This window comes from Muscardinus avellanarius, assembly GCF_963383645.1.
Source record: "Muscardinus avellanarius genome assembly, chromosome: 16".
NCBI lineage: Eukaryota > Metazoa > Chordata > Mammalia > Rodentia > Gliridae > Muscardinus > Muscardinus avellanarius.
The window spans coordinates 313,991-337,578 of NC_137802.1; the positions used below are offsets into that span (position 1 = coordinate 313,991).

The 23,588-nt window shown below is 57.6% G+C and overlaps 2 protein-coding genes across 5 annotated transcripts; both read left to right on the plus strand.

Annotated features, from left to right (window-relative positions):
- Window positions 1-3,510: 3,510 nt before the first annotated feature.
- Window positions 3,511-7,805, plus strand: LOC308275017 (mitochondrial adenyl nucleotide antiporter SLC25A23-like; the record flags this gene model as incomplete). Its single annotated transcript, XM_080713026.1, has 8 exons — window positions 3,511-3,666; window positions 4,560-4,686; window positions 5,105-5,192; window positions 5,497-5,608; window positions 6,534-6,692; window positions 6,785-6,937; window positions 7,053-7,160; window positions 7,617-7,805. The coding sequence occupies 8 exons, from the start codon at window positions 3,511-3,513 to the stop codon at window positions 7,803-7,805; spliced, it is 1,092 nt and encodes a 363-aa protein (XP_080569152.1).
- A 4,160-nt stretch (window positions 7,806-11,965) lies between these two features.
- SLC25A23 (solute carrier family 25 member 23) lies at window positions 11,966-23,445 on the plus strand (the record flags this gene model as incomplete). 4 transcript variants are annotated; one of them, XM_080712260.1, is made up of 10 exons in its annotated part: window positions 11,966-12,121; window positions 13,015-13,141; window positions 13,560-13,647; window positions 13,952-14,063; window positions 14,989-15,147; window positions 15,240-15,392; window positions 15,508-15,642; window positions 16,072-16,239; window positions 20,231-20,381; window positions 23,261-23,445. In XM_080712260.1, the coding sequence occupies 10 exons, from the start codon at window positions 11,966-11,968 to the stop codon at window positions 23,443-23,445; spliced, it is 1,434 nt and encodes a 477-aa protein (XP_080568386.1). The 4 variants fall into 4 exon arrangements, with proteins under 4 accessions (XP_080568386.1, XP_080568387.1, XP_080568388.1 ...); XM_080712261.1 differs by having other exon boundaries at window positions 15,508-15,615; XM_080712262.1 differs by lacking the exon at window positions 15,240-15,392.
- Window positions 23,446-23,588: the final 143 nt, after the last annotated feature.

Below are 23,588 nucleotides of genomic sequence, written 5' to 3' on the forward strand. Positions count from 1 at the left end.
AAACCAGGTCTCAATGAGTTCCAAGGACCTCACTAAGTAGCTGAGGCTGTCCATGAACCCCGCAATCCTCCTGTGTCAGCCTCCCAAATGCTGGGATTACAAGCGTGCACCACCACGCCTGGCTTCTTTCTTTCTTTCTTTCTTTCTTTCTTTCTTTCTTTCTTTCTTTGTGGTGCTGGAGGTAAAATCAAGGTAAACTGCCCCTGGGTTCAATCCCCAGTACAAAAAAAAGGGGGGGGGGAGAAGAAGAAGGAAGAAAAAGAAAAAAAACATTAAGAGCATCTGTATGGGGAAACAGCTGTATCTCGCATGTTGTATGGACCTGCAAAGAACACCCAAGAATGAACACAGCTGCCAGCTAGAAGTGGTTTGTCTGAGCCGGGCGTGGTGGCGCGCGCTGGTAATCCCAGCACTTGGGAGGCTGAATGGGGGATCGTGGTTCACACCAGCCTCAGCTGCTTAGCGAGGCCCTCCTCGACTCAGTGAGACCCTGTTTCAAAATAGAGAATAAAAAATAGAGCTAGGTGTAGCTTGGAGGTCGAATGCCCCTGGATTCAGTCCCCAGTACCTAAATAAATAATTACAATAGGGCTGGGATGTAGTTCAGAGGTAGAATGCCCCTAAGTTAAAACTCCTGCAACACACACACACACACACACACACACACACACACACACACACACACTAATGGAGCTGAGCATGGTGGCACACACCTGTAATCCCACTACTTGGGAGGTTGAGACAGGAAGATTGAAGGTTGGAGGACAGCCTCAGCAATTTACCAAGAACTTAGGAAGACCCAATTTCAAAATAAAAATAAAAGCCGGGTGTGGTGACAGACGCTTGTAATCCCAGCATTTGGGAGGCTGAGACAGGAGGGTCTCGCGGTTCGTGGACAGCCTCAGCTATTTAGGCCCTCTGCAACTTAGTGAGACCCTGTTTTCAAATAAAAAATTAAAAAATAGGGCTGGGGGTGTAGCTCGGAGATCGAATGTCCCTGGGTTTCATCCCCAGTACAGAAAATAATAATAATGATGATGATGATGGCTGAGGATGTGGCTTGAATATAGAATACTCCTGAGTTCAATCCCAGGTACCAAAAAAAGATAATGCCTTCCAGGGTAAAGAGAGATGGTGAAGAGTCTCAGATCTGTTTAAATCCCTGCTTTGAGCCGGGAGTGGTGGGGCACCCTTGTAATCCCCGCGCTTGGGAGGCAGAGACAGGAGGATCGCGCAGGTTCGAAGCCAGCCGCGTGCGCTGGCTTAGGAGACCCTGTTTCCAGATAAAAATATAAAAATGGGTCTGGGAGTGTAGCCCGGAGGTAGAAGGGCTTCCAGGAACCCCAGTACCACTAAAAAAATAATAATAATAAATAAATCCCTGCTTTGAGCCGGGAGTGGTGGTGCACGCTTGTAATCCCCGCGCTTGGGAGGCAGAGACAGGAGGATCGCGCAGGTTCGAAGCCAGCCGCGTGCGCTGGCTTAGGAGACCCTGTTTCCAGATAAAAATATAAAAATGGGTCTGGGAGTGTAGCCCGGAGGTAGAAGGGCTTCCAGGAACCCCAGTACCACTAAAAAAATAATAATAATAAATAAATCCCTGCTTTGAGCCGGGAGTGGTGGTGCACGCTTGTAATCCCCGCGCTTGGGAGGCAGAGACAGGAGGATCGCGCAGGTTCGAAGCCAGCCTCAGGTACTTAGTGAGGCTCTCAGCAACTTAGTGAGACCCTGTTTCCAAATAAAATATAAAATAGGCCTGAGAGTGTAGCCTGGAGGTAGAAAGCCCCTGGGTTCCGTTCCCCAGTACCCCCCCCCCAAAAAAAAAACTAAAAAAACTAAATCCCTGCTTTGAGCCGGGCATGGGGGCGCACGCTTGTAATCTCAGCACTTGGAAGGCTGAGCTAGGAGCATCGCAGGTTCGCAGCCAACCTCAGCAGAGTTAGACTCTCAACGACCTAGTAAGACCCTGTTTGAAAAAAATAAAATCAAAACAGGGCTGGAGGTGGAGCTTGGAGGTAGAACGCCCCGAGGCATCCCTAGTACCACGAAAAATTACAAATTTTAAGAAATCTCTCTTTGGTGCTTGGTGGGAATGAGAACCGTGACGTTTACCTCGTTTCCTCCGCCGTAAACCGGGGAGCTGGTTCCATCTACCTTACAGGGTTTTGGCGAAGAGGAGCGAGGCGGGAGAGAAAGACCAGGCACCAGAGACGCGCGCCATCCACCTTCGCTGTTATTACTATCCACTGTCAAGGGCGTCCCTCCCCCTAATGGTCAGCAGAGACACTGCGCCCGAAACTAGTAAAGCAAGAGGGACGTTCTGCAGGTGCCGCGGGAGCGCCCGGCTGGGGCCCCGCCTCCGGTCAGCGCCCGGCCACCGCATCCTCCTGCCGGGTCGCTCCTGGGACACTGACGACCCCCGCCCCATCATCCCAGGACGGTCTGGAAGGAGCAGTCAGCCCGAAGTCTGGGTCTGGGCGCGGCACCTTTAAGACCGGCCGGCAGGCGGGGAAGGGGCGGAGCCCAGGCCGCCTCGGGTCAGCGGGAGGCCCCGCCCAGGTGGGAGGGCGGGGGACGGGCGGGCGCGGCTCCGACCAATAGGAAGCTGGCTTGCAGCCGCGCCGCGCGTTGATCCTGCGTTTCTCCGTCTGGACCGGGACCCAGAAAAGGATGCGCGCGGGCGGGAGGAGGGACGCGGCGGGAGCGCCGCCTCTCGATCTTCTGTTTCTGGGACCGAGTGGGCAATCTGGGGGCGCGGGCGGGCCAAGGACGCGCTTCGCTGGCTCGGGGTTCTCAGCGAACGTCTGGGAAAAGCCGGAACCCCGGCTGCTGAAGAGGGTCAGTGGGAGAGAGAGGGCCAGAGGAAAGAGACCAGGAGCCGGGCGTGGGGGCCACGCTTGTCATCCCGGCACTCGGGAGGCTGAGGCAGGAGGATCGCGGTGCGCGGCCAGCCTCAGCTACTACTTAGCGAGGCCCTCTGCGACTCAGCGAGACCCTGTTTCAAAATAAAGAATAAAAAATAGGGCTGGGGGTGTACCTCGGAGGTAGAATGCTTCTGGGTTCCGTCCCCAGTAATGCAAAAAAAAAAAAAAAAATACGGAAACCCATCCCCGGCATCTTCTGCAGAGGGTAAACCGAGGCAAGCAGCGACGCAGCACTGAGACCAGACCCGCCCCGACCCGAGATCCGGCCCCCTCTGCCCAGAAGGCTCCCTGGAGCTCGGCCGCTGGGTGCCCGAGCAACCTGGACCTTAGACACCCTCCCCGCGCCCCAGCTCCGCCCGCCCTCCCCTCCCCCTCCGGTGCGGGTCGGGGGAGGGGCCGCAAGTTCCGGCGCGGGCGGCGACGGCCAGCAGTAGACACCTCCTGCAGGTGGCAGCGTCCAGCGGGCTGCGCGGGGGCTGCGGGGTCGGGGTCCGAGGAGCTGGCCCTGCGGGGCCCCGGGGGGAGGGGGAGCCGCACACCCCCGCCGAGGCCGCCGCCCGGGCCTCCCCTCCCCCCGGCCGGCGCCATGCGGGGGGGCGCGGGCGACGCGGAGCCGCAGCAGCGCTGGGGTCGCCTGTTCGAGGAGCTGGACAGTAACAAGGACGGCCGCGTGGACGTGCACGAGCTGCGCCGGGGGCTGGCCCGGCTGGGCGGGGGCGACCCGGACCGCGGCGCCCAGCAGGTACCCCCCCTCCGCTGCGACCCCTCCCCCAGAGGCCCCGAGCCCCTGAACGGGGTGGCCGCGGCGCGCACTGCCCGTGGCCGGGCCCCAGGACCTCGGCCTCGCTCACCTTCCCCTGCCCACCCTGGTCCGGCCCAACAGAATGGCGAGACAGGCCGCCCCGGCGCCGGGCCTGCAGCTCCGAGCCAGCGCCTGTACCCTTGCGGCTGGGGGCGCCCACCACGAGACCCGGGACACGCCCTCCGCTGGCCTCTACCAGCCCCAGACGTGTGGGCCCCTCCTGCAGAGGACACAGGGGTCCCCACCCTGGGCACCCGCTGCCCTCCGGGCCAGCCTCTGTTTACATTCCTGCAGGTCCTTTCCCGGGTCAGCCGCTGCCCCAGCCAGGGACTCAGTCCTGCCTACAGGCACCCTCTGCTGGGCAGGGCCCTATCAAAGCAGGGACTTGCCTGCCCGCGGGGTCCCTCCTACTGTGGCCCCAGATGCCCCTGACGCCCCTGCAGCACCCCGAGACCTTTCCGTGCTAGCCCTCTTTGTAGACTGGAACGGGAGCCCACTTCTAACAAGGAGTGCCCAGGGCTGCTTCTAATACGGGCCCCTTAGACTGCGGTGTGGACAGGCTTGGCTAAGGACAGCTGGGAAGACAGGCTTAGGAGACAAGAACTCAAGGTCACCACTGCCCGGCGTGACCTTGAGCCAGTCACTGGACCTTCCAGAGCCTCAGTTTCCTCGGCAGGGAACCGGGACAAAGGTCACAGACGTGTTGTGGCTTGGGGGCATCTTTGCTGAGAAAGAAGCGTGCTAACTGGGGACCGGCGTCTCCTTCCTCGAGGCTGGGTTCCTGAGACCGAAGCCGCCTCCTGGAGCCCCCTCTGTCCCTCCCTCTGTGCCAGGACATCTCCCCGGAGGGTGACGCCGGCCCCGATGGCGGGCTGGACCTGGAGGAGTTCACGCGTTACCTACAGGAGCGGGAACAGCGCCTCCTGCTCATGTTCCATAGCCTGGACCGGAACCAGGACGGTAAAGGCAGCTCGCGGGCGGCCGGGGGATGGGGCCTGGGGTTAGAACTGGTGCTGGGGGGAGGGCTGCTCCCCCAAGATGACTCACAAGCTATTCCTGGAGTTCTCCTCACCCCCCTACTAGGTGGTTCGGGCCCCAGCCGGCCTGTCTTTTCTTTTCCCATCTGGAGAGGGACCCCAGTAATTCCCCCTGAGAGTTTTTCTCAGCAACAAGAACGTCCCGGATTGCGTCGGAATTCCCTACGGGCCAGAGACGCCCACCCTAAGCTTCTTCGGGGCTCTGAATATTGCCTCCTGACCCCTGGTGACAGAGGCACCGCTATCATTGCCCCCTGGATTCACGCTCTCATTCATTTATGGGACAGAGGACGCCCCAATTCCACCTGTCTCAAGAGCTCCCCGCCCCGTCCTCTCTCCAGGGCACATCGATGCCTCCGAAATCCAGCAGAGTTTCCGCGCTCTGGGCATCTCTATCTCGCTGGAGCAGGCAGAGAAAATCCTACACAGGTAAGGTTTTGGAGTCATGAGTCACGATGGGCGCCGGCCTCTTCCGAACCCCAGTTCCAGGGAGAGTAGAGCTGCGGAGCTGGGCTGGAGAGTCAGACGGACCTTGGGCCAGCTGCTTGACCTCCCCGAGCCTCCGTGAGATGAGGGCGTGCGTACCACTCCCCCGGAGGGCTGGTAGGAAGGACCAACCCAGGCCAAGGCGGGGAGCGTGTTAGGACAGTACCAGAGACGGGATGGGTTCTGCACCCGCAAAACCCCGCAGCCCCTCCGCCAGCCCCAGCACTGACCCCCTCCCGCCCCCCAGCATGGACCGCGACGGCACCATGACCATCGACTGGCAGGAATGGCGTGACCACTTCCTGCTGCACTCGCTGGAGAACGTGGAGGACATCGTCTACTTCTGGAAGCATTCCACGGTGAGGCGCCGCTTCTTCCTCCCTGTGGGGGCTTTGCGCCGGCCCCTATGGGGATGAAGGTGGGGCCGGGACTCCCCAGAAGGAGAAGAAACAGCCACCGAGCGCTGAAGCTCTAGGGGTCCCTCTCTTCCTGCGTTTGGGGCTCAGGAGTCTGAGGACGTCTCTGCCCTCTGGTTAGATCCTTTCAGACTTACTCAGGGCATCTCTGGGGGCAGCTCATGGGGACCGGTGCCGGGAAGAAAGATCATACCAGATGGGGCTCCAGGCTTCCCACCCTCCACCACCGCACTCCCTCTGCCTTGAGGAAGGGTTCTCCTGAACAGAATGTTTAGCAAGTGAGCTGGGCTGGATGTCGAAGCGCACGCCTGTCATCCCAGTGTTTGAGAGGCTGAAACAGGAGGATCGTAGTAGATTTGAGGCCAGCCTCAGCAACTTAGCAAGAACTTGTTTCAAAATAAATGAAAGCCGGGTGTGGTGGTACACGCACGCACGCCTGCCATCCCAGTACTTGGGAGGCTGAGACAGGAGGCTCGCAGGTTTGAGGATATCCTCGGCTACTTAGCAAGACCTTCTGCCAGTCAGTGAGACCCTGTTTCAAAATAAAGAATAAAAAATACAGCTGGGGGGGTGCAACTCAGAGGTAGAGTGCCCCTGGGTTCTACCCCCAGTACCACAAAAAGAAAAAGAGTAAGCAACATAGCTCAGAGGTAGAATGCCCCTGGGTTCAAATCCCAATACCACCACCCAAAAAAAAAGTCTTAGAGGGAGGACCCTGGGTTGGGTGTTTTGGTGGTATCAGGTGCGATACCAGAGGGCTCGCAATCGAGATCCGTTGGTGGGCTCTGGCTGCTAGGGGCCCACGGAGGAGCCCCACGGAGCACCGCCCACCTGCACTGGGGCCTGACGCCTGCGGCCCCGCCCTCAGGTCCTGGACATCGGCGAGTGCCTGACGGTGCCCGATGAGTTCTCGCAGCAGGAGAAGCTGACCGGCATGTGGTGGAAGCAGCTGGTGGCCGGCGCGGTGGCCGGCGCGGTGTCGCGGACAGGCACGGCCCCTCTGGACCGCCTCAAGGTCTTCATGCAGGTGAGGGCCCCGGGGTGCCTGCCCCCCGCCGCTGGGAGCCGCAGGAGCCGCAGGCAGGGCTGCAGGGCTGCCCTCTGCCGTCTCCCACCCAGGTCCACGCCTCCAACGCCAACCGGCTGAACATCCTGGGCGGGCTTCGGAGCATGATCCAGGAGGGGGGCGTCCTCTCGCTGTGGCGGGGCAACGGCATCAACGTCCTCAAGATCGCTCCCGAGTCGGCCATCAAGTTCATGGCCTACGAGCAGGTGAGGCGGGGCAGGCGGCCCAGGGGTAGGTGGCCCAGAAGTGGGCGCCAGCTCCACGTGGCAGGGCAGCGGGGTGCACAGAAGGCTGGCCCCGACCGTCTGCACCCCACCCCAGATCAAGCGCGCCATCCGGGGGCAGCAGGAGACGCTCCGCGTCCAAGAGCGCTTTGTGGCGGGTTCCCTGGCCGGTGTCACGGCCCAGACCATCATTTACCCCATGGAGGTGAGAGGCGGGGGTGGACGGCCCGGGGCGGGGGGCCCCCTCAGGACTTCCTTCACATGCCTGATTGCATGCTACGCATGAACGGGGTAGCTTTGAGCCGAGCGTGGTGGCGCATGCTTGTCATCCCAGTACTCGGGAGGCTGAGACAGGAGGATCGCAGGTCTGAGGACAGCCTCAGCAAGCAGCGAGACTCTGGTCAACCTAGCAGACCCTGTTTCAAAATGAATATAAAAAGGGCAGCTCAGAGGTAGAATGCCCCGGGCGCCATTCCTAGTACCAGGGGGAGGGGGAAAACTGCAGTACCAAAATAATAATAATAATAGTCATAATAATGTCACCCAGTTGCCCTCAGAGGGTCTGCTTGTAGGAGTGGCTGTCTCTGGGTGTATTCGCTTCTGGGTTTAGTGGGGCTCATATGGGGGGCAGATTCTCCGGGGATAACCGAGTCTTTCCCAGGTATTGAAGACGCGGCTCACCCTGCGCCGGACAGGCCAGTACCGGGGGCTGCTGGACTGCGCACGGCGGATCCTGGAGCAGGAAGGGCCCCGGGCCTTCTACCGCGGCTACCTGCCCAACGTGCTGGGTATCATCCCGTACGCGGGCATCGACCTGGCCGTCTACGAGGTCGGTGGCAGCCCCCCCTAGTCTTCGCCCTGGGACAACCCTCCTTCCCTGGGGCAGATTAGGTGACCCAGATCTAGGGCAGGCAACCCCGGTTGAGAAGCAGCGTGTGGCTTGAAGTTCTGCAGAGCCCCCACCTAGGATTACAGGTTTGAGGCCAGCTTCGGCAATTTAGGCCTAGTTCCCAAATAAAAAATTTAAAGAATAGGGTGGGGGTGTAGCTTGGAGGTAGAATGCTCCTGAGTTCCATTCCCAGCATCACACACACACACACACACACACACACACACACACACACAAAGCCCGGCGTGGTGGCGCACACTTGCAATCCCCGCGCTAATCTTGTAATCCCAGTACTTGGCAGGCTGAGACGGGAGGATCACGGTTCATGGAAAGCCTCAGCTACTTAGTGAGGCCCTTGGCAATTCAGCAAGACCCTGTTTCAAAAATAAAGAATAAAAAATAGGGCTGGGGGTGTTGCTCGGAGGTAGAAGGCCCCTGGGTTCCATCCCCAGTACTGCAAAAAAAAAAAAGATAAAAATTAAAAATAGGGGTGAGGGTAGAGCTCGGAAGAAGAATGCCCCTAGGTTCCATTCCCAGTACTGAAAAAATAAAAATTTAAAAATTTAAAAAAATAAAAAGACTAGCCGGGCATGGTGGCGCATGCTTGTAATATCAGCATTCGGGAGGCTGAGACCAGAGGATCACGGTTTGCGGACAGCCTCAGCTACTACTTAGCGAGGCCCTCTGCAACTCAGTGAGACCCTGTTTCAAAATAAAGAATAAAAAAATAGGGCAGGGGGTGTAGCTCGGAGGTCAAATGCCCCTGGGTTCCATCCCCAGACCTGCTAAATAAATAAATAAATAAATAAACAAATAAACAAACTAATAAATAGGGTTGGGGGTGTAGCTCGGAGACATAATGCCCCTCGGTTCCATCCCCAGTACTTCAAAAAAAAAAAGAAAGAAAGAAAAAAACCTTTGGTAACTGTCTCACACCCAGTTGTGGAGGGCCTGGCTGAGCAGCAGGGCAGGCCTCCATCCTGTTATACGCTTTCTCCGCCTCCCAAGTCCTAGGATGACAGGCAGGCGCCACACCCAGCCAATACTTAATCTTTATGTTGTTGTTGTACTGGGGATGGAACCCAGGGGCATTCGACCTCTGAGCTACACCCCCAGCCCTATTTTTTATTCTTTATTTGGAAACAGGGTTTGCAAAGTGCCGGAGTAGCTGAGGCTGTCCTTGAACCGGGATCCTCCCAGCCTCCCTAAAGCTGATTTATCAGCAAATCCAGTGTGGGCCACCACGCCCGGCCCAGCCCGGCCCTTAATCTTTTTGACCACAGCAGCCTGTGTCTTTATTTTACTTTGGCTCCTACCAATTAAGGAGCTCTTCCTGGGCTCAGATTCTCTGTTCTCCCCCTCTCCCCCCTGGGGGCCTAGCACCTTGACCTCTTACAGAGGCCACCCCACTCCTGAGTCTCCTTCACCTCAGAGCCACTGCAGCTGTGACCAGGAATGAGGCCAGGACAGCCCTGCCCTCCAGCAGGGCTGCTTCCGGACAAGGAAGTCATCCCCCAGCAAATAAGATGGTTTTGGTTCCTGATAAATTCTCAGAAAATGAAAGGCTGTCTGTCATCTGAGGTGACGCAGGGCAGGCCACTGGGATCACAGAGTCCAGCACTTTATCAGGAGGGGGGGCAGGTACAAAGGTCAGAGACGGCCTGAGGTCAGAAAGTGTCCCGTGGCCCAGGCCTACAATCCCAGTACTGGGGAGCCTGAGACGAGAAGTGCAGGTTCCTGGCCAGCCTTGGCTACTTAGTGAGGCCCTTTACAGGATAAAAAAGGGGGCTGGGGGGTGTCCCAGAGGTAGACTGCCCCTGGGTTCTAGCCTCTGTACTGCCAAAAAAAAATTTTTTTTTAAGGGCTGAGAGGCCTGGAGTGGTGGCACACACTTGTCATCCCAGCATCTGGGAGGCTGAGACAGGAGGATCGTGGTTCACGGACAGCCTCAGCTACTTAGTGAGGCCCTTAGCAACTCAGTGAGACCCTGTTTCAGAATAAAGAATAAAAATCAGGCTGAGGGTGTAGCTTGGAGGTAGAATGTGCCTGGGTTACATCCCCAATACCACCAAAAAAAAAAAAAAAAAAGCCAGCCTCAGCAACTTAGTGAGACCATTTCCAAATAAAATATAAAATAGAGCTGGGCGTGGTGGTGCACGCTTGTAATCCCCACACTTGGGAGGCTGAGACAGGAGGATTGCACAGATTCAAAGCCAGCCTCAGCCCGGGCGTGGTGGCGCACGCTTGTAATCCCCGCGCTTGGGAGGCAGAGACAGGAGGATCGCACAGGTTCGAAGCCAGCCTCAGGTACTTAGTGAGGCTCTCAGCAACTTAGTGAGACCCTATTGCCAAATAAAATATAAAATAGGCCTGAGAGTGTAGCCTGGAGGTAGAAAGCCCCTGGGTTCCGTTCCCCAGTACCCCCCCCCCAAAAAAAAAACTAAAAAAACTAAATCCCTGCTTTGAGCCGGGCATGGGGGCGCACGCTTGTAATCTCAGCACTTGGAAGGCTGAGCTAGGAGCATCGCAGGTTCGCAGCCAACCTCAGCAGAGTTAGACTCTCAACGACCTAGTAAGACCCTGTTTGAAAAAAATAAAATCAAAACAGGGCTGGAGGTGGAGCTTGGAGGTAGAACGCCCCGAGGCATCCCTAGTACCACGAAAAATTACAAATTTTAAGAAATCTCTCTTTGGTGCTTGGTGGGAATGAGAACCGTGACGTTTACCTCGTTTCCTCCGCCGTAAACCGGGGAGCTGGTTCCATCTACCTTACAGGGTTTTGGCGAAGAGGAGCGAGGCGGGAGAGAAAGACCAGGCACCAGAGACGCGCGCCATCCACCTTCGCTGTTATTACTATCCACTGTCAAGGGCGTCCCTCCCCCTAATGGTCAGCAGAGACACTGCGCCCGAAACTAGTAAAGCAAGAGGGACGTTCTGCAGGTGCCGCGGGAGCGCCCGGCTGGGGCCCCGCCTCCGGTCAGCGCCCGGCCACCGCATCCTCCTGCCGGGTCGCTCCTGGGACACTGACGACCCCCGCCCCATCATCCCAGGACGGTCTGGAAGGAGCAGTCAGCCCGAAGTCTGGGTCTGGGCGCGGCACCTTTAAGACCGGCCGGCAGGCGGGGAAGGGGCGGAGCCCAGGCCGCCTCGGGTCAGCGGGAGGCCCCGCCCAGGTGGGAGGGCGGGGGACGGGCGGGCGCGGCTCCGACCAATAGGAAGCTGGCTTGCAGCCGCGCCGCGCGTTGATCCTGCGTTTCTCCGTCTGGACCGGGACCCAGAAAAGGATGCGCGCGGGCGGGAGGAGGGACGCGGCGGGAGCGCCGCCTCTCGATCTTCTGTTTCTGGGACCGAGTGGGCAATCTGGGGGCGCGGGCGGGCCAAGGACGCGCTTCGCTGGCTCGGGGTTCTCAGCGAACGTCTGGGAAAAGCCGGAACCCCGGCTGCTGAAGAGGGTCAGTGGGAGAGAGAGGGCCAGAGGAAAGAGACCAGGAGCCGGGCGTGGGGGCCACGCTTGTCATCCCGGCACTCGGGAGGCTGAGGCAGGAGGATCGCGGTGCGCGGCCAGCCTCAGCTACTACTTAGCGAGGCCCTCTGCGACTCAGCGAGACCCTGTTTCAAGATAAAGAATAAAAAATAGGGCTGGGGGTGTAGCTCGGAGGTAGAAGGCCCCTGGGTTCCGTCCCCAGTACTGCAAAAAAAAAAAAAATACGGAAACCCATCCCCGGCATCTTCTGCAGAGGGTAAACCGAGGCAAGCAGCGACGCAGCACTGAGACCAGACCCGCCCCGACCCGAGATCCGGCCCCCTCTGCCCAGAAGGCTCCCTGGAGCTCGGCCGCTGGGTGCCCGAGCAACCTGGACCTTAGACACCCTCCCCGCGCCCCAGCTCCGCCCGCCCTCCCCTCCCCCTCCGGTGCGGGTCGGGGGAGGGGCCGCAAGTTCCGGCGCGGGCGGCGACGGCCAGCAGTAGACACCTCCTGCAGGTGGCAGCGTCCAGCGGGCTGCGTGGGGGCTGCGGAGTCGGGGTCCGAGGAGCTGGCCCTGCGGGGCCCCGGGGGGAGGGGGAGCCGCACACCCCCGCCGAGGCCGCCGCCCGGGCCTCCCCTCCCCCCGGCCGGCGCCATGCGGGGGGGCGCGGGCGACGCGGAGCCGCAGCAGCGCTGGGGTCGCCTGTTCGAGGAGCTGGACAGTAACAAGGACGGCCGCGTGGACGTGCACGAGCTGCGCCGGGGGCTGGCCCGGCTGGGCGGGGGCGACCCGGACCGCGGCGCCCAGCAGGTACCCCCCCTCCGCTGCGACCCCTCCCCCAGAGGCCCCGAGCCCCTGAACGGGGTGGCCGCGGCGCGCACTGCCCGTGGCCGGGCCCCAGGACCTCGGCCTCGCTCACCTTCCCCTGCCCACCCTGGTCCGGCCCAACAGAATGGCGAGACAGGCCGCCCCGGCGCCGGGCCTGCAGCTCCGAGCCAGCGCCTGTACCCTTGCGGCTGGGGGCGCCCACCACGAGACCCGGGACACGCCCTCCGCTGGCCTCTACCAGCCCCAGACGTGTGGGCCCCTCCTGCAGAGGACACAGGGGTCCCCACCCTGGGCACCCGCTGCCCTCCGGGCCAGCCTCTGTTTACATTCCTGCAGGTCCTTTCCCGGGTCAGCCGCTGCCCCAGCCAGGGACTCAGTCCTGCCTACAGGCACCCTCTGCTGGGCAGGGCCCTATCAAAGCAGGGACTTGCCTGCCCGCGGGGTCCCTCCTACTGTGGCCCCAGATGCCCCTGACGCCCCTGCAGCACCCCGAGACCTTTCCGTGCTAGCCCTCTTTGTAGACTGGAACGGGAGCCCACTTCTAACAAGGAGTGCCCAGGGCTGCTTCTAATACGGGCCCCTTAGACTGCGGTGTGGACAGGCTTGGCTAAGGACAGCTGGGAAGACAGGCTTAGGAGACAAGAACTCAAGGTCACCACTGCCCGGCGTGACCTTGAGCCAGTCACTGGACCTTCCAGAGCCTCAGTTTCCTCGGCAGGGAACCGGGACAAAGGTCACAGACGTGTTGTGGCTTGGGGGCATCTTTGCTGAGAAAGAAGCGTGCTAACTGGGGACCGGCGTCTCCTTCCTCGAGGCTGGGTTCCTGAGACCGAAGCCGCCTCCTGGAGCCCCCTCTGTCCCTCCCTCTGTGCCAGGACATCTCCCCGGAGGGTGACGCCGGCCCCGATGGCGGGCTGGACCTGGAGGAGTTCACGCGTTACCTACAGGAGCGGGAACAGCGCCTCCTGCTCATGTTCCATAGCCTGGACCGGAACCAGGACGGTAAAGGCAGCTCGCGGGCGGCCGGGGGATGGGGCCTGGGGTTAGAACTGGTGCTGGGGGGAGGGCTGCTCCCCCAAGATGACTCACAAGCTATTCCTGGAGTTCTCCTCACCCCCCTACTAGGTGGTTCGGGCCCCAGCCGGCCTGTCTTTTCTTTTCCCATCTGGAGAGGGACCCCAGTAATTCCCCCTGAGAGTTTTTCTCAGCAACAAGAACGTCCCGGATTGCGTCGGAATTCCCTACGGGCCAGAGACGCCCACCCTAAGCTTCTTCGGGGCTCTGAATATTGCCTCCTGACCCCTGGTGACAGAGGCACCGCTATCATTGCCCCCTGGATTCACGCTCTCATTCATTTATGGGACAGAGGACGCCCCAATTCCACCTGTCTCAAGAGCTCCCCGCCCCGTCCTCTCTCCAGGGCACATCGATGCCTCCGAAATCCAGCAGAGTTTCCGCGCTCTGGGCATCTCTATCTCGCTGGAGCAGGCAGAGAAAATCCTACACAGGTAAGGTTTTGGAGTCATGAGTCACGATGGGCGCCGGCCTCTTCCGAACCCCAGTTCCAGGGAGAGTAGAGCTGCGGAGCTGGGCTGGAGAGTCAGACGGACCTTGGGCCAGCTGCTTGACCTCCCCGAGCCTCCGTGAGATGAGGGCGTGCGTACCACTCCCCCGGAGGGCTGGTAGGAAGGACCAACCCAGGCCAAGGCGGGGAGCGTGTTAGGACAGTACCAGAGACGGGATGGGTTCTGCACCCGCAAAACCCCGCAGCCCCTCCGCCAGCCCCAGCACTGACCCCCTCCCGCCCCCCAGCATGGACCGCGACGGCACCATGACCATCGACTGGCAGGAATGGCGTGACCACTTCCTGCTGCACTCGCTGGAGAACGTGGAGGACATCGTCTACTTCTGGAAGCATTCCACGGTGAGGCGCCGCTTCTTCCTCCCTGTGGGGGCTTTGCGCCGGCCCCTATGGGGATGAAGGTGGGGCCGGGACTCCCCAGAAGGAGAAGAAACAGCCACCGAGCGCTGAAGCTCTAGGGGTCCCTCTCTTCCTGCGTTTGGGGCTCAGGAGTCTGAGGACGTCTCTGCCCTCTGGTTAGATCCTTTCAGACTTACTCAGGGCATCTCTGGGGGCAGCTCATGGGGACCGGTGCCGGGAAGAAAGATCATACCAGATGGGGCTCCAGGCTTCCCACCCTCCACCACCGCACTCCCTCTGCCTTGAGGAAGGGTTCTCCTGAACAGAATGTTTAGCAAGTGAGCTGGGCTGGATGTCGAAGCGCACGCCTGTCATCCCAGTGTTTGAGAGGCTGAAACAGGAGGATCGTAGTAGATTTGAGGCCAGCCTCAGCAACTTAGCAAGAACTTGTTTCAAAATAAATGAAAGCCGGGTGTGGTGGTACACGCACGCACGCCTGCCATCCCAGTACTTGGGAGGCTGAGACAGGAGGCTCGCAGGTTTGAGGATATCCTCGGCTACTTAGCAAGACCTTCTGCCAGTCAGTGAGACCCTGTTTCAAAATAAAGAATAAAAAATACAGCTGGGGGGGTGCAACTCAGAGGTAGAGTGCCCCTGGGTTCTACCCCCAGTACCACAAAAAGAAAAAGAGTAAGCAACATAGCTCAGAGGTAGAATGCCCCTGGGTTCAAATCCCAATACCACCACCCAAAAAAAAAGTCTTAGAGGGAGGACCCTGGGTTGGGTGTTTTGGTGGTATCAGGTGCGATACCAGAGGGCTCGCAATCGAGATCCGTTGGTGGGCTCTGGCTGCTAGGGGCCCACGGAGGAGCCCCACGGAGCACCGCCCACCTGCACTGGGGCCTGACGCCTGCGGCCCCGCCCTCAGGTCCTGGACATCGGCGAGTGCCTGACGGTGCCCGATGAGTTCTCGCAGCAGGAGAAGCTGACTGGCATGTGGTGGAAGCAGCTGGTGGCCGGCGCGGTGGCCGGCGCGGTGTCGCGGACAGGCACGGCCCCTCTGGACCGCCTCAAGGTCTTCATGCAGGTGAGGGCCCCGGGGTGCCTGCCCCCCGCCGCTGGGAGCCGCAGGAGCCGCAGGCAGGGCTGCAGGGCTGCCCTCTGCCGTCTCCCACCCAGGTCCACGCCTCCAACGCCAACCGGCTGAACATCCTGGGCGGGCTTCGGAGCATGATCCAGGAGGGGGGCGTCCTCTCGCTGTGGCGGGGCAACGGCATCAACGTCCTCAAGATCGCTCCCGAGTCGGCCATCAAGTTCATGGCCTACGAGCAGGTGAGGCGGGGCAGGCGGCCCAGGGGTAGGTGGCCCAGAAGTGGGCGCCAGCTCCACGTGGCAGGGCAGCGGGGTGCACAGAAGGCTGGCCCCGACCGTCTGCACCCCACCCCAGATCAAGCGCGCCATCCGGGGGCAGCAGGAGACGCTCCGCGTCCAAGAGCGCTTTGTGGCGGGTTCCCTGGCCGGTGTCACGGCCCAGACCATCATTTACCCCATGGAGGTGAGAGGCGGGGGTGGACGGCCCGGGGCGGGGGGCCCCCTCAGGACTTCCTTCACATGCCTGATTGCATGCTACGCATGAACGGGGTAGCTTTGAGCCGAGCGTGGTGGCGCATGCTTGTCATCCCAGTACTCGGGAGGCTGAGACAGGAGGATCGCAGGTCTGAGGACAGCCTCAGCAAGCAGCGAGACTCTGGTCAACCTAGCAGACCCTGTTTCAAAATGAATATAAAAAGGGCAGCTCAGAGGTAGAATGCCCCGGGCGCCATTCCTAGTACCAGGGGGAGGGGGAAAACTGCAGTACCAAAATAATAATAATAATAGTCATAATAATGTCATCCAGTTGCTCTCAGAGGGTCTGCTTGTAGGAGTGGCTGTCTCTGGGTGTATTCGCTTCTGGGTTTAGTGGGGCTCATATGGGGGGCAGATTCTCCGGGGATAACCGAGTCTTTCCCAGGTATTGAAGACGCGGCTCACCCTGCGCCGGACAGGCCAGTACCGGGGGCTGCTGGACTGCGCACGGCGGATCCTGGAGCAGGAAGGGCCCCGGGCCTTCTACCGCGGCTACCTGCCCAACGTGCTGGGTATCATCCCGTACGCGGGCATCGACCTGGCCGTCTACGAGGTCGGTGGCAGCCCCCCCTAGTCTTCGCCCTGGGACAACCCTCCTTCCCTGGGGCAGATTAGGTGACCCGGATCTAGGGCAGGCAACCCCGGTTGAGAAGCAGCGTGTGGCTTGAAGTTCTGCAGAGCCCCCACCTAGGATTACAGGTTTGAGGCCAGCTTCGGCAATTTAGGCCTAAATAAAAAAATTAAAGAATAGGGTGGGGGTGTAGCTTGGAGGTAGAATGCTCCTGAGTTCCATTCCCAGCATCACACACACACACACACACACACACACACACACACACAAAGCCCGGCGTGGTGGCGCACACTTGCAATCCCCGCGCTAATCTTGTAATCCCAGTACTTGGCAGGCTGAGACGGGAGGATCACGGTTCATGGAAAGCCTCAGCTACTTAGTGAGGCCCTTGGCAATTCAGCAAGACCCTGTTTCAAAAATAAAGAATAAAAAATAGGGCTGGGGGTGTTGCTCGGAGGTAGAAGGCCCCTGGGTTCCATCCCCAGTACTGCAAAAAAAAAAAAAAAAAGATAAAAATTAAAAATAGGGGTGAGGGTAGAGCTCGGAAGAAGAATGCCCCTAGGTTCCATTCCCAGTACTGAAAAAATAAAAATTTAAAAATTAAAAAAAATAAAAAGACTAGCCGGGCATGGTGGCGCATGCTTGTAATATCAGCATTCGGGAGGCTGAGACCAGAGGATCACGGTTTGCGGACAGCCTCAGCTACTACTTAGCGAGGCCCTCTGCAACTCAGTGAGACCCTGTTTCAAAATAAAGAATAAAAAAATAGGGCAGGGGGTGTAGCTCGGAGGTCAAATGCCCCTGGGTTCCATCCCCAGACCTGCTAAATAAATAAATAAATAAATAAACAAATAAACAAACTAATAAATAGGGTTGGGGGTGTAGCTCGGAGACATAATGCCCCTCGGTTCCATCCCCAGTACTTCAAAAAAAAAAAGAAAGAAAGAAAAAAACCTTTGGTAACTGTCTCACACCCAGTTGTGGAGGGCCTGGCTGAGCAGCAGGGCAGGCCTCCATCCTGTTATACGCTTTCTCCGCCTCCCAAGTCCTAGGATGACAGGCAGGCGCCACACCCAGCCAATACTTAATCTTTATGTTGTTGTTGTACTGGGGATGGAACCCAGGGGCATTCGACCTCTGAGCTACACCCCCAGCCCTATTTTTTATTCTTTATTTGGAAACAGGGTTTGCAAAGTGCCGGAGTAGCTGAGGCTGTCCTTAAACCGGGATCCTCCCAGCCTCCCTAAAGCTGATTTATCAGCAAATCCAGTGTGGGCCACCACGCCCGGCCCAGCCCGGCCCTTAATCTTTTTGACCACAGCAGCCTGTGTCTTTATTTTACTTTGGCTCCTACCAATTAAGGAGCTCTTCCTGGGCTCAGATTCTCTGTTCTCCCCCTCTCCCCCCTGGGGGCCTAGCACCTTGACCTCTTACAGAGGCCACCCCACTCCTGAGTCTCCTTCACCTCAGAGCCACTGCAGCTGTGACCAGGAATGAGGCCAGGACAGCCCTGCCCTCCAGCAGGGCTGCTTCCGGACAAGGAAGTCATCCCCCAGCAAATAAGATGGTTTTGGTTCCTGATAAATTCTCAGAAAATGAAAGGCTGTCTGTCATCTGAGGTGACGCAGGGCAGGCCACTGGGATCACAGAGTCCAGCACTTTATCAGGAGGGGGGGCAGGTACAAAGGTCAGAGACGGCCTGAGGTCAGAAAGTGTCCCGTGGCCCACGCCTACAATCCCAGTACTGGGGAGCCTGAGACGAGAAGTGCAGGTTCCTGGCCAGCCTTGGCTACTTAGTGAGGCCCTTTACAGGATAAAAAAGGGGGCTGGGGGTGTGTCCCAGAGGTAGACTGCCCCTGGGTTCTAGCCTCTGTACTGCCAAAAAAAAAATTTTTGTTTTAAGGGCTGAGAGGCCTGGAGTGGTGGCGCACACTTGTCATCCCAGCATCTGGGAGGCTGAGACAGGAGGATCGTGGTTCACGGACAGCCTCAGCTACTTAGTGAGGCCCTTAGCAACTCAGTGAGACCCTGTTTCAGAATAAAGAATAAAAATCAGGCTGAGGGTGTAGCTTGGAGGTAGAATGTGCCTGGGTTACATCCCCAATACCACCAAAAAAAAAAAAAAAAGCCAGCCTCAGCAACTTAGTGAGACCATTTCCAAATAAAATATAAAATAGAGCTGGGCGTGGTGGTGCACGCTTGTAATCCCCTTACTTGGGAGGCTGAGACAGGAGGATTGCACAGATTCAAAGCCAGCCTCAGCCCGGGCGTGGTGGCGCACGCTTGTAATCCCCGCGCTTGGGAGGCTGAGACAGGAGGATCGCGCAGGTTCGAAGCCAGCCTCAGCTACTAAGTGAGGCTCTCAGCAACTTAGTGAGACCCTGTTTCCAAATAAAATATAAAAGGTCTGGGAGTATAGCCCGGATGTAGAAAGCCTCTGGGTTCCACTTCCAGTACCACAAATAAATAAATAAATAAATAAATAGGTCTGGGAGTGTAGAGCAGAGGTCAAATGCCCCTGGATCCATCCCCAGTACCACAAAAGAGAATAAATAAAAAAAAAAATAAAGATCTGGGGGTGTAGCTCAGAGGTAGAATGCTTCTGGGTCCCATCTCCAGTAGCATATATGTATAAACAGGAAAAGCGCCAGGACCACACAGATAGTGATTTTCTTTGAGCTCTTCCAGAAGCCCACTCCTGTCTGGATATGCGGTCAGCTGCTTTACGTGAGTCAGAGAGCCTAGCGAGCGGTAGAGCGAGGAGCCTGTGGCGTTTCCTAAAGCTGCCGCCGCCCAGTCGCCAGAAGGACAGAATTAGAGGCCAGAGGTCCAGGCCTCAGTGATCCAGAGCCTGGCTCCCGGAGCCCGCCGCTGTTTTTATTCTATTTATTTATTTATTTATTTATTTATTTATTTATTTTCAGTACTGGGGATGGAACCCAGGGGCATTCTACCTCCGAGCTATACCCCCTGCCCTATTTTTTATTCTTTATTTTGAAACCGGGTCTCACTGAGTTGCCAAGGGCCTCACTAAGTAGCTGAGGCTGTCCGCGAACCGCGATCCTCCTGTCTCAGTCTCCCGAATGCTGGGATGGCAAGCGTGCGCCACCAGGCCCGGCCCCTATTTTATTTTGAAACAGGATCTCACTAGGCTGATTGAGAGTCTCACAATTTCCTGAGGCTGTCCCCAAACTTGCAATCCTCCTGTCTCAGCCTCCTGACTACTGGGATGACAATTCTGTGGTGTCACCAGACCCAACAATTTCTCATCTCAAAATTCTTAATTTAGAGGTGGTGTGAGGCCAGGCGTGGTGGCGCACGCTTGTCATCCCAGCATTGGGAGGCTGAGACCGGAGGATCGAGGTTCGCAGACAGCCTCAGCTACTTAGTGAGGCCGTCCACAACTTAGTGAGACCCTGTTTCAAAATAAAGAATAAAAATAGGGCAGAGGGTGTAGCTCGGAGGTCTTATGCCCCTGGGTTCCATTCCCAGACCCGCAAAAAAGAAAAAGAGCCAGGCGTGCTGGCGCGCACACATGGACACACACACACTCACACACGCTGTCATCCCAGTACTTGGGAGGCTGAGGCAGGAGGATCACAGGTTCAAAGCCAGCCTTGGCAACTTAGTGAGGCTCTCAGCTGCCTCGTGAGATCTTGTTTCAAAATAAAAATGAAATAGAAATGGGGTATAGCTTGGAGGTAGAATGCTTCTGAGCTCGATCCCCAGTCACACACACACACACACACACACCCGTAGCCCCATCCGCAAAGCGCCCCGACCCCATGCCAGGGAAGAGAACTAGGGCGGGCTTTCCAGAGCTCAGGCCCTGCACAGTGCTGGGGCCCACTGCCCCCTGCCACAGAGGGTTAACTGAGGGGCCCTGCACCCCAGACCGTATCGGTGCCCAGCTGGCGCCAGCTGCCACCGGGTACACAGCTACTGCCAGCCTGCCCCTCTCTCGACCCCGCAGACCCTGAAGAACCGGTGGCTCCAGCAGTACAGCCACGCCTCGGCCAACCCCGGCATCCTCGTGCTCCTGGCCTGCGGCACCATCTCTAGCACCTGCGGCCAGATAGCCAGTTACCCCCTGGCGCTGGTCCGGACCCGCATGCAGGCGCAAGGTGAGCCGGGCGGGAGGATGGATGGAGCCGGGAGAGTGGCTGCCTGGGCCCCTCCTCTCTCTCCGTCTCAGATGCAGGAGGATCCGGCCACCCCAGCCAAGGCCTGGCCGCTTTGGCAAGTGTGCTGCTTTTCCAGGCTGGAAACTTGAGCTGCTAGCCGGGATTAGGCTGGGGACAGGGCCAAGGAGATGCAGGCTGGTGGGGCCCCGGCTCCGAAGTTTTTCCTCTCTGGGTTTCCCCCCCCTGCTCCCCTGATCTGCTTTGAGGACTCCCTTGGAGAGGCGAGTGCTTGTATTTTGTGGAGGAAAGAATATTGTAAATATGGCAGACAGGGTCCCTGCCCCCTTCCTGGAGATCAGGCTAGAGTGGAGGGAAGGTTCTAAATAAATCACTCCACAATTAACTATTGATTTAGGGGTGGGATAAAGGGCACTAAGGACTCAGCCGGGCTGCGGTGGCACAGGCCTGTAACCCCAGCACTTGAGAGGCTGACCCGAGGAGAGGACCGCACCTGCCGCGGCCATTTAATGAGATGCTGTTTTAAAATAAAATTAAATAAAAAAGGGTTGGGGGGCTCAGAGGTAGAATGCCCCTGGGTTCAATCCCCAGTACCGAAAAAAGAATCAAAACACACAAAAAAGGGGGGAAGGAAAAAGAGGGACCTGTTTTAGATTGAGGTTCCTTGGAAGGCTCCCCACAAAGCTAGTTGGGGAATTGAGGCTGAGTTATCTAGGAAGAGAAAAAGGAATTAAGCCCGCGTGGTGGCGCACACTTGGCATCCCAGTGCTTGGGAGGCTGAGGCAGGAAGATTCGCAGCCAGCCTCGGCTACTTTGTGAGACCCTGTTTCAAAATAAAAATAGGGCTGGGGTGTAGCTTGGAGATAGAATGCTCCTGGGCTCAATCCCTAGTACCTAGAAAAAGAAAAAAAGGGGATTGACTACCAGAAAAAAGACATTCCCAAACTGGGCGTGGTGGCACACACCAACTACTTGGGAGGCTGAGACTAGAGGATCTTGGTGAAGGGCCTCAGCTACTTAATGAGGCCCTCTGCATATCAGTGAGACCTTCTTTTAAAATAAAGAATAAAAAATAGGGCTTGGGGTGTAGTTCAGAGGTAGAATGCCTTTGGGTTCAATCCCCAGCACCACAAAAAATAAATAAATAAAAATAAAGAATAAAAAATAGGCCTGGGGGGTGTGGTTCAGAGGTAGAATGCCCCTAGGTTTTATCCCCAGTATGGGGGGGAAAAATTAAAAAAGAAAAGGCCGGGCGTGGTGACCCACACTTGTCATCCCAGCATTGGGGAGGCTGAGACCAGAGGATCACAGTTCGCGGACAGCCTCAGCTACTTAGTTAGGCCCTCTTGCAACTCAGTGAGACCCGGTTTCAAAATAAAGAATAAAAAATAGGGCAGGGGCTGTAGCTCTGAGGTCGAATGTCCCTGGGTTCCATCCCCAATACCACACACACACAAAAAAAAAGTAAAGAAAAGGACATTTCTACCCTCTTCTACCACCTGTATACACACCAGCTTTATTTCTGATTTTTTTTTTTTTTTTTTTTGGTGGTGGGGTTCCTGGAAGCCCTTCTACCTCCGGGCTACACTCCCAGACCTATTTTTACATTTTTATTTGGAAACAGGGTGTCCTAAGCCAGTGCGCGCGGCTGGCTTCGAACCTGCGCGGTCCTCCTGTCTCTGCCTCCCAAGCGCGGGGATGACAAGCGTGCGCCACCACGCCCGGCGCTATTTTTTTTTTTTTTTAATGGTGCTGGGGATTGAACCCAGGGGCGTGCTACCTCTGAGCTATACCCCCAGCCCTATTTTATTTTTATTTTGAAATAGGGCCTCACTAAGTAGCTGAGCCTGGCCTCCACTGCAATCCTCTTGTCTCAGCCTTCCAAGTACTGGGAATACAGGTGTGTGCCACCATGCCCAGCTATTTTGCTTCTGTTTGTCCCCAAATTTGGACCTTCAAGACTGGCAGCAGGCCGAGCACAGTGGGGCACAGATCTAATACCAGCTTTTGGGAGACTGAGATAGAACGATCACAGGTTCAATGCCAGCCTCAGCAACTTAGTGAGATCCTGTTTCAAAAATAAAAGATAAGTACTTGAGAGGCTGAGACAGGGGGATCGCAGGTTTGAGGCCAGCCTCAGCTACACAGTGAGGCTCGCTGAAACTTAAGGAGACCCTGTTTCAAAATAAAGGATAAAAAAAAATAGCGCTGGGAGCCGGGCATGGTGGCGCACGCTTGTAATCCCTGCGCTTGGGAGGCTGAGACAGGAGGGTCGTGTCAGCCTCAGCTGGCTTAAGAGACCCTGTTTCCAAATAAAATATAAAATAGGTCTGGGAGTGTAGCCCGGAGGTAGAAGGCCCCTGGGTTCCATCCCTAGTACCTCCACCCCCCAAAAAAAATAAAATAAAATAGGAGCCGGGCGTGGTGGTACACGATTGTAATCCCAGAATTTGGGAGGCTGAGACAGGAAAATCATGGTTCTTGGACAGCCTCAGCTACTTCGACCCTGTTTCAAAAATAGGGTTGGGGGTGCATCTTGAAGGTAGAATGTCCCTGGGTTCCATCCCCAGTACCAAAAATAAAATAGGGCTGGGGGTATAGCTCAGAGGTAGTATGTTCCTGGATTCAGTCCCAGCACCACAAAAAAAAAAAAAAAAAAAAAAAAAAAGATTGGCCGCAGTTCCCAGGTCCCCGAGTCTCTGGCTGTGCGTCGGGAACAGTGGTGGGTGTGTTCAGGCCTGTGTTAGGCCCTGGGTTCATGCTTGGCAACCGTTGGTGTTACCGTAGTGGAGGCCTGGCCTGGCCCCGGAGGGGTAAGAAGAGAAGGGGCGCCGGGGCCTGACCTCCCCGTCCCCCCCCAGCCTCCATCGAGGGTGCCCCGCAGCTCTCCATGATGGGGCTGCTCCGGCACATCCTGTCCCAGGAGGGCGTGAGGGGCCTCTACCGGGGCATAGCCCCCAACTTCATGAAGGTCATTCCAGCCGTGAGCATCTCCTATGTGGTCTACGAGAAGATGAAACAGGCCCTGGGGGTCACGTCCAGGTGAGGGACCCGGGGCCCAGCCCCCTCTGCCGGCCCCAACACTGGATCCCAGGCCCCTCCCCCACACCACGGGACCCTAGACCCAAATCCTGGATCCTCAGCCCTGTACCCCAGGATCCCACAGCTGACCACGAGATCCCAGTACCC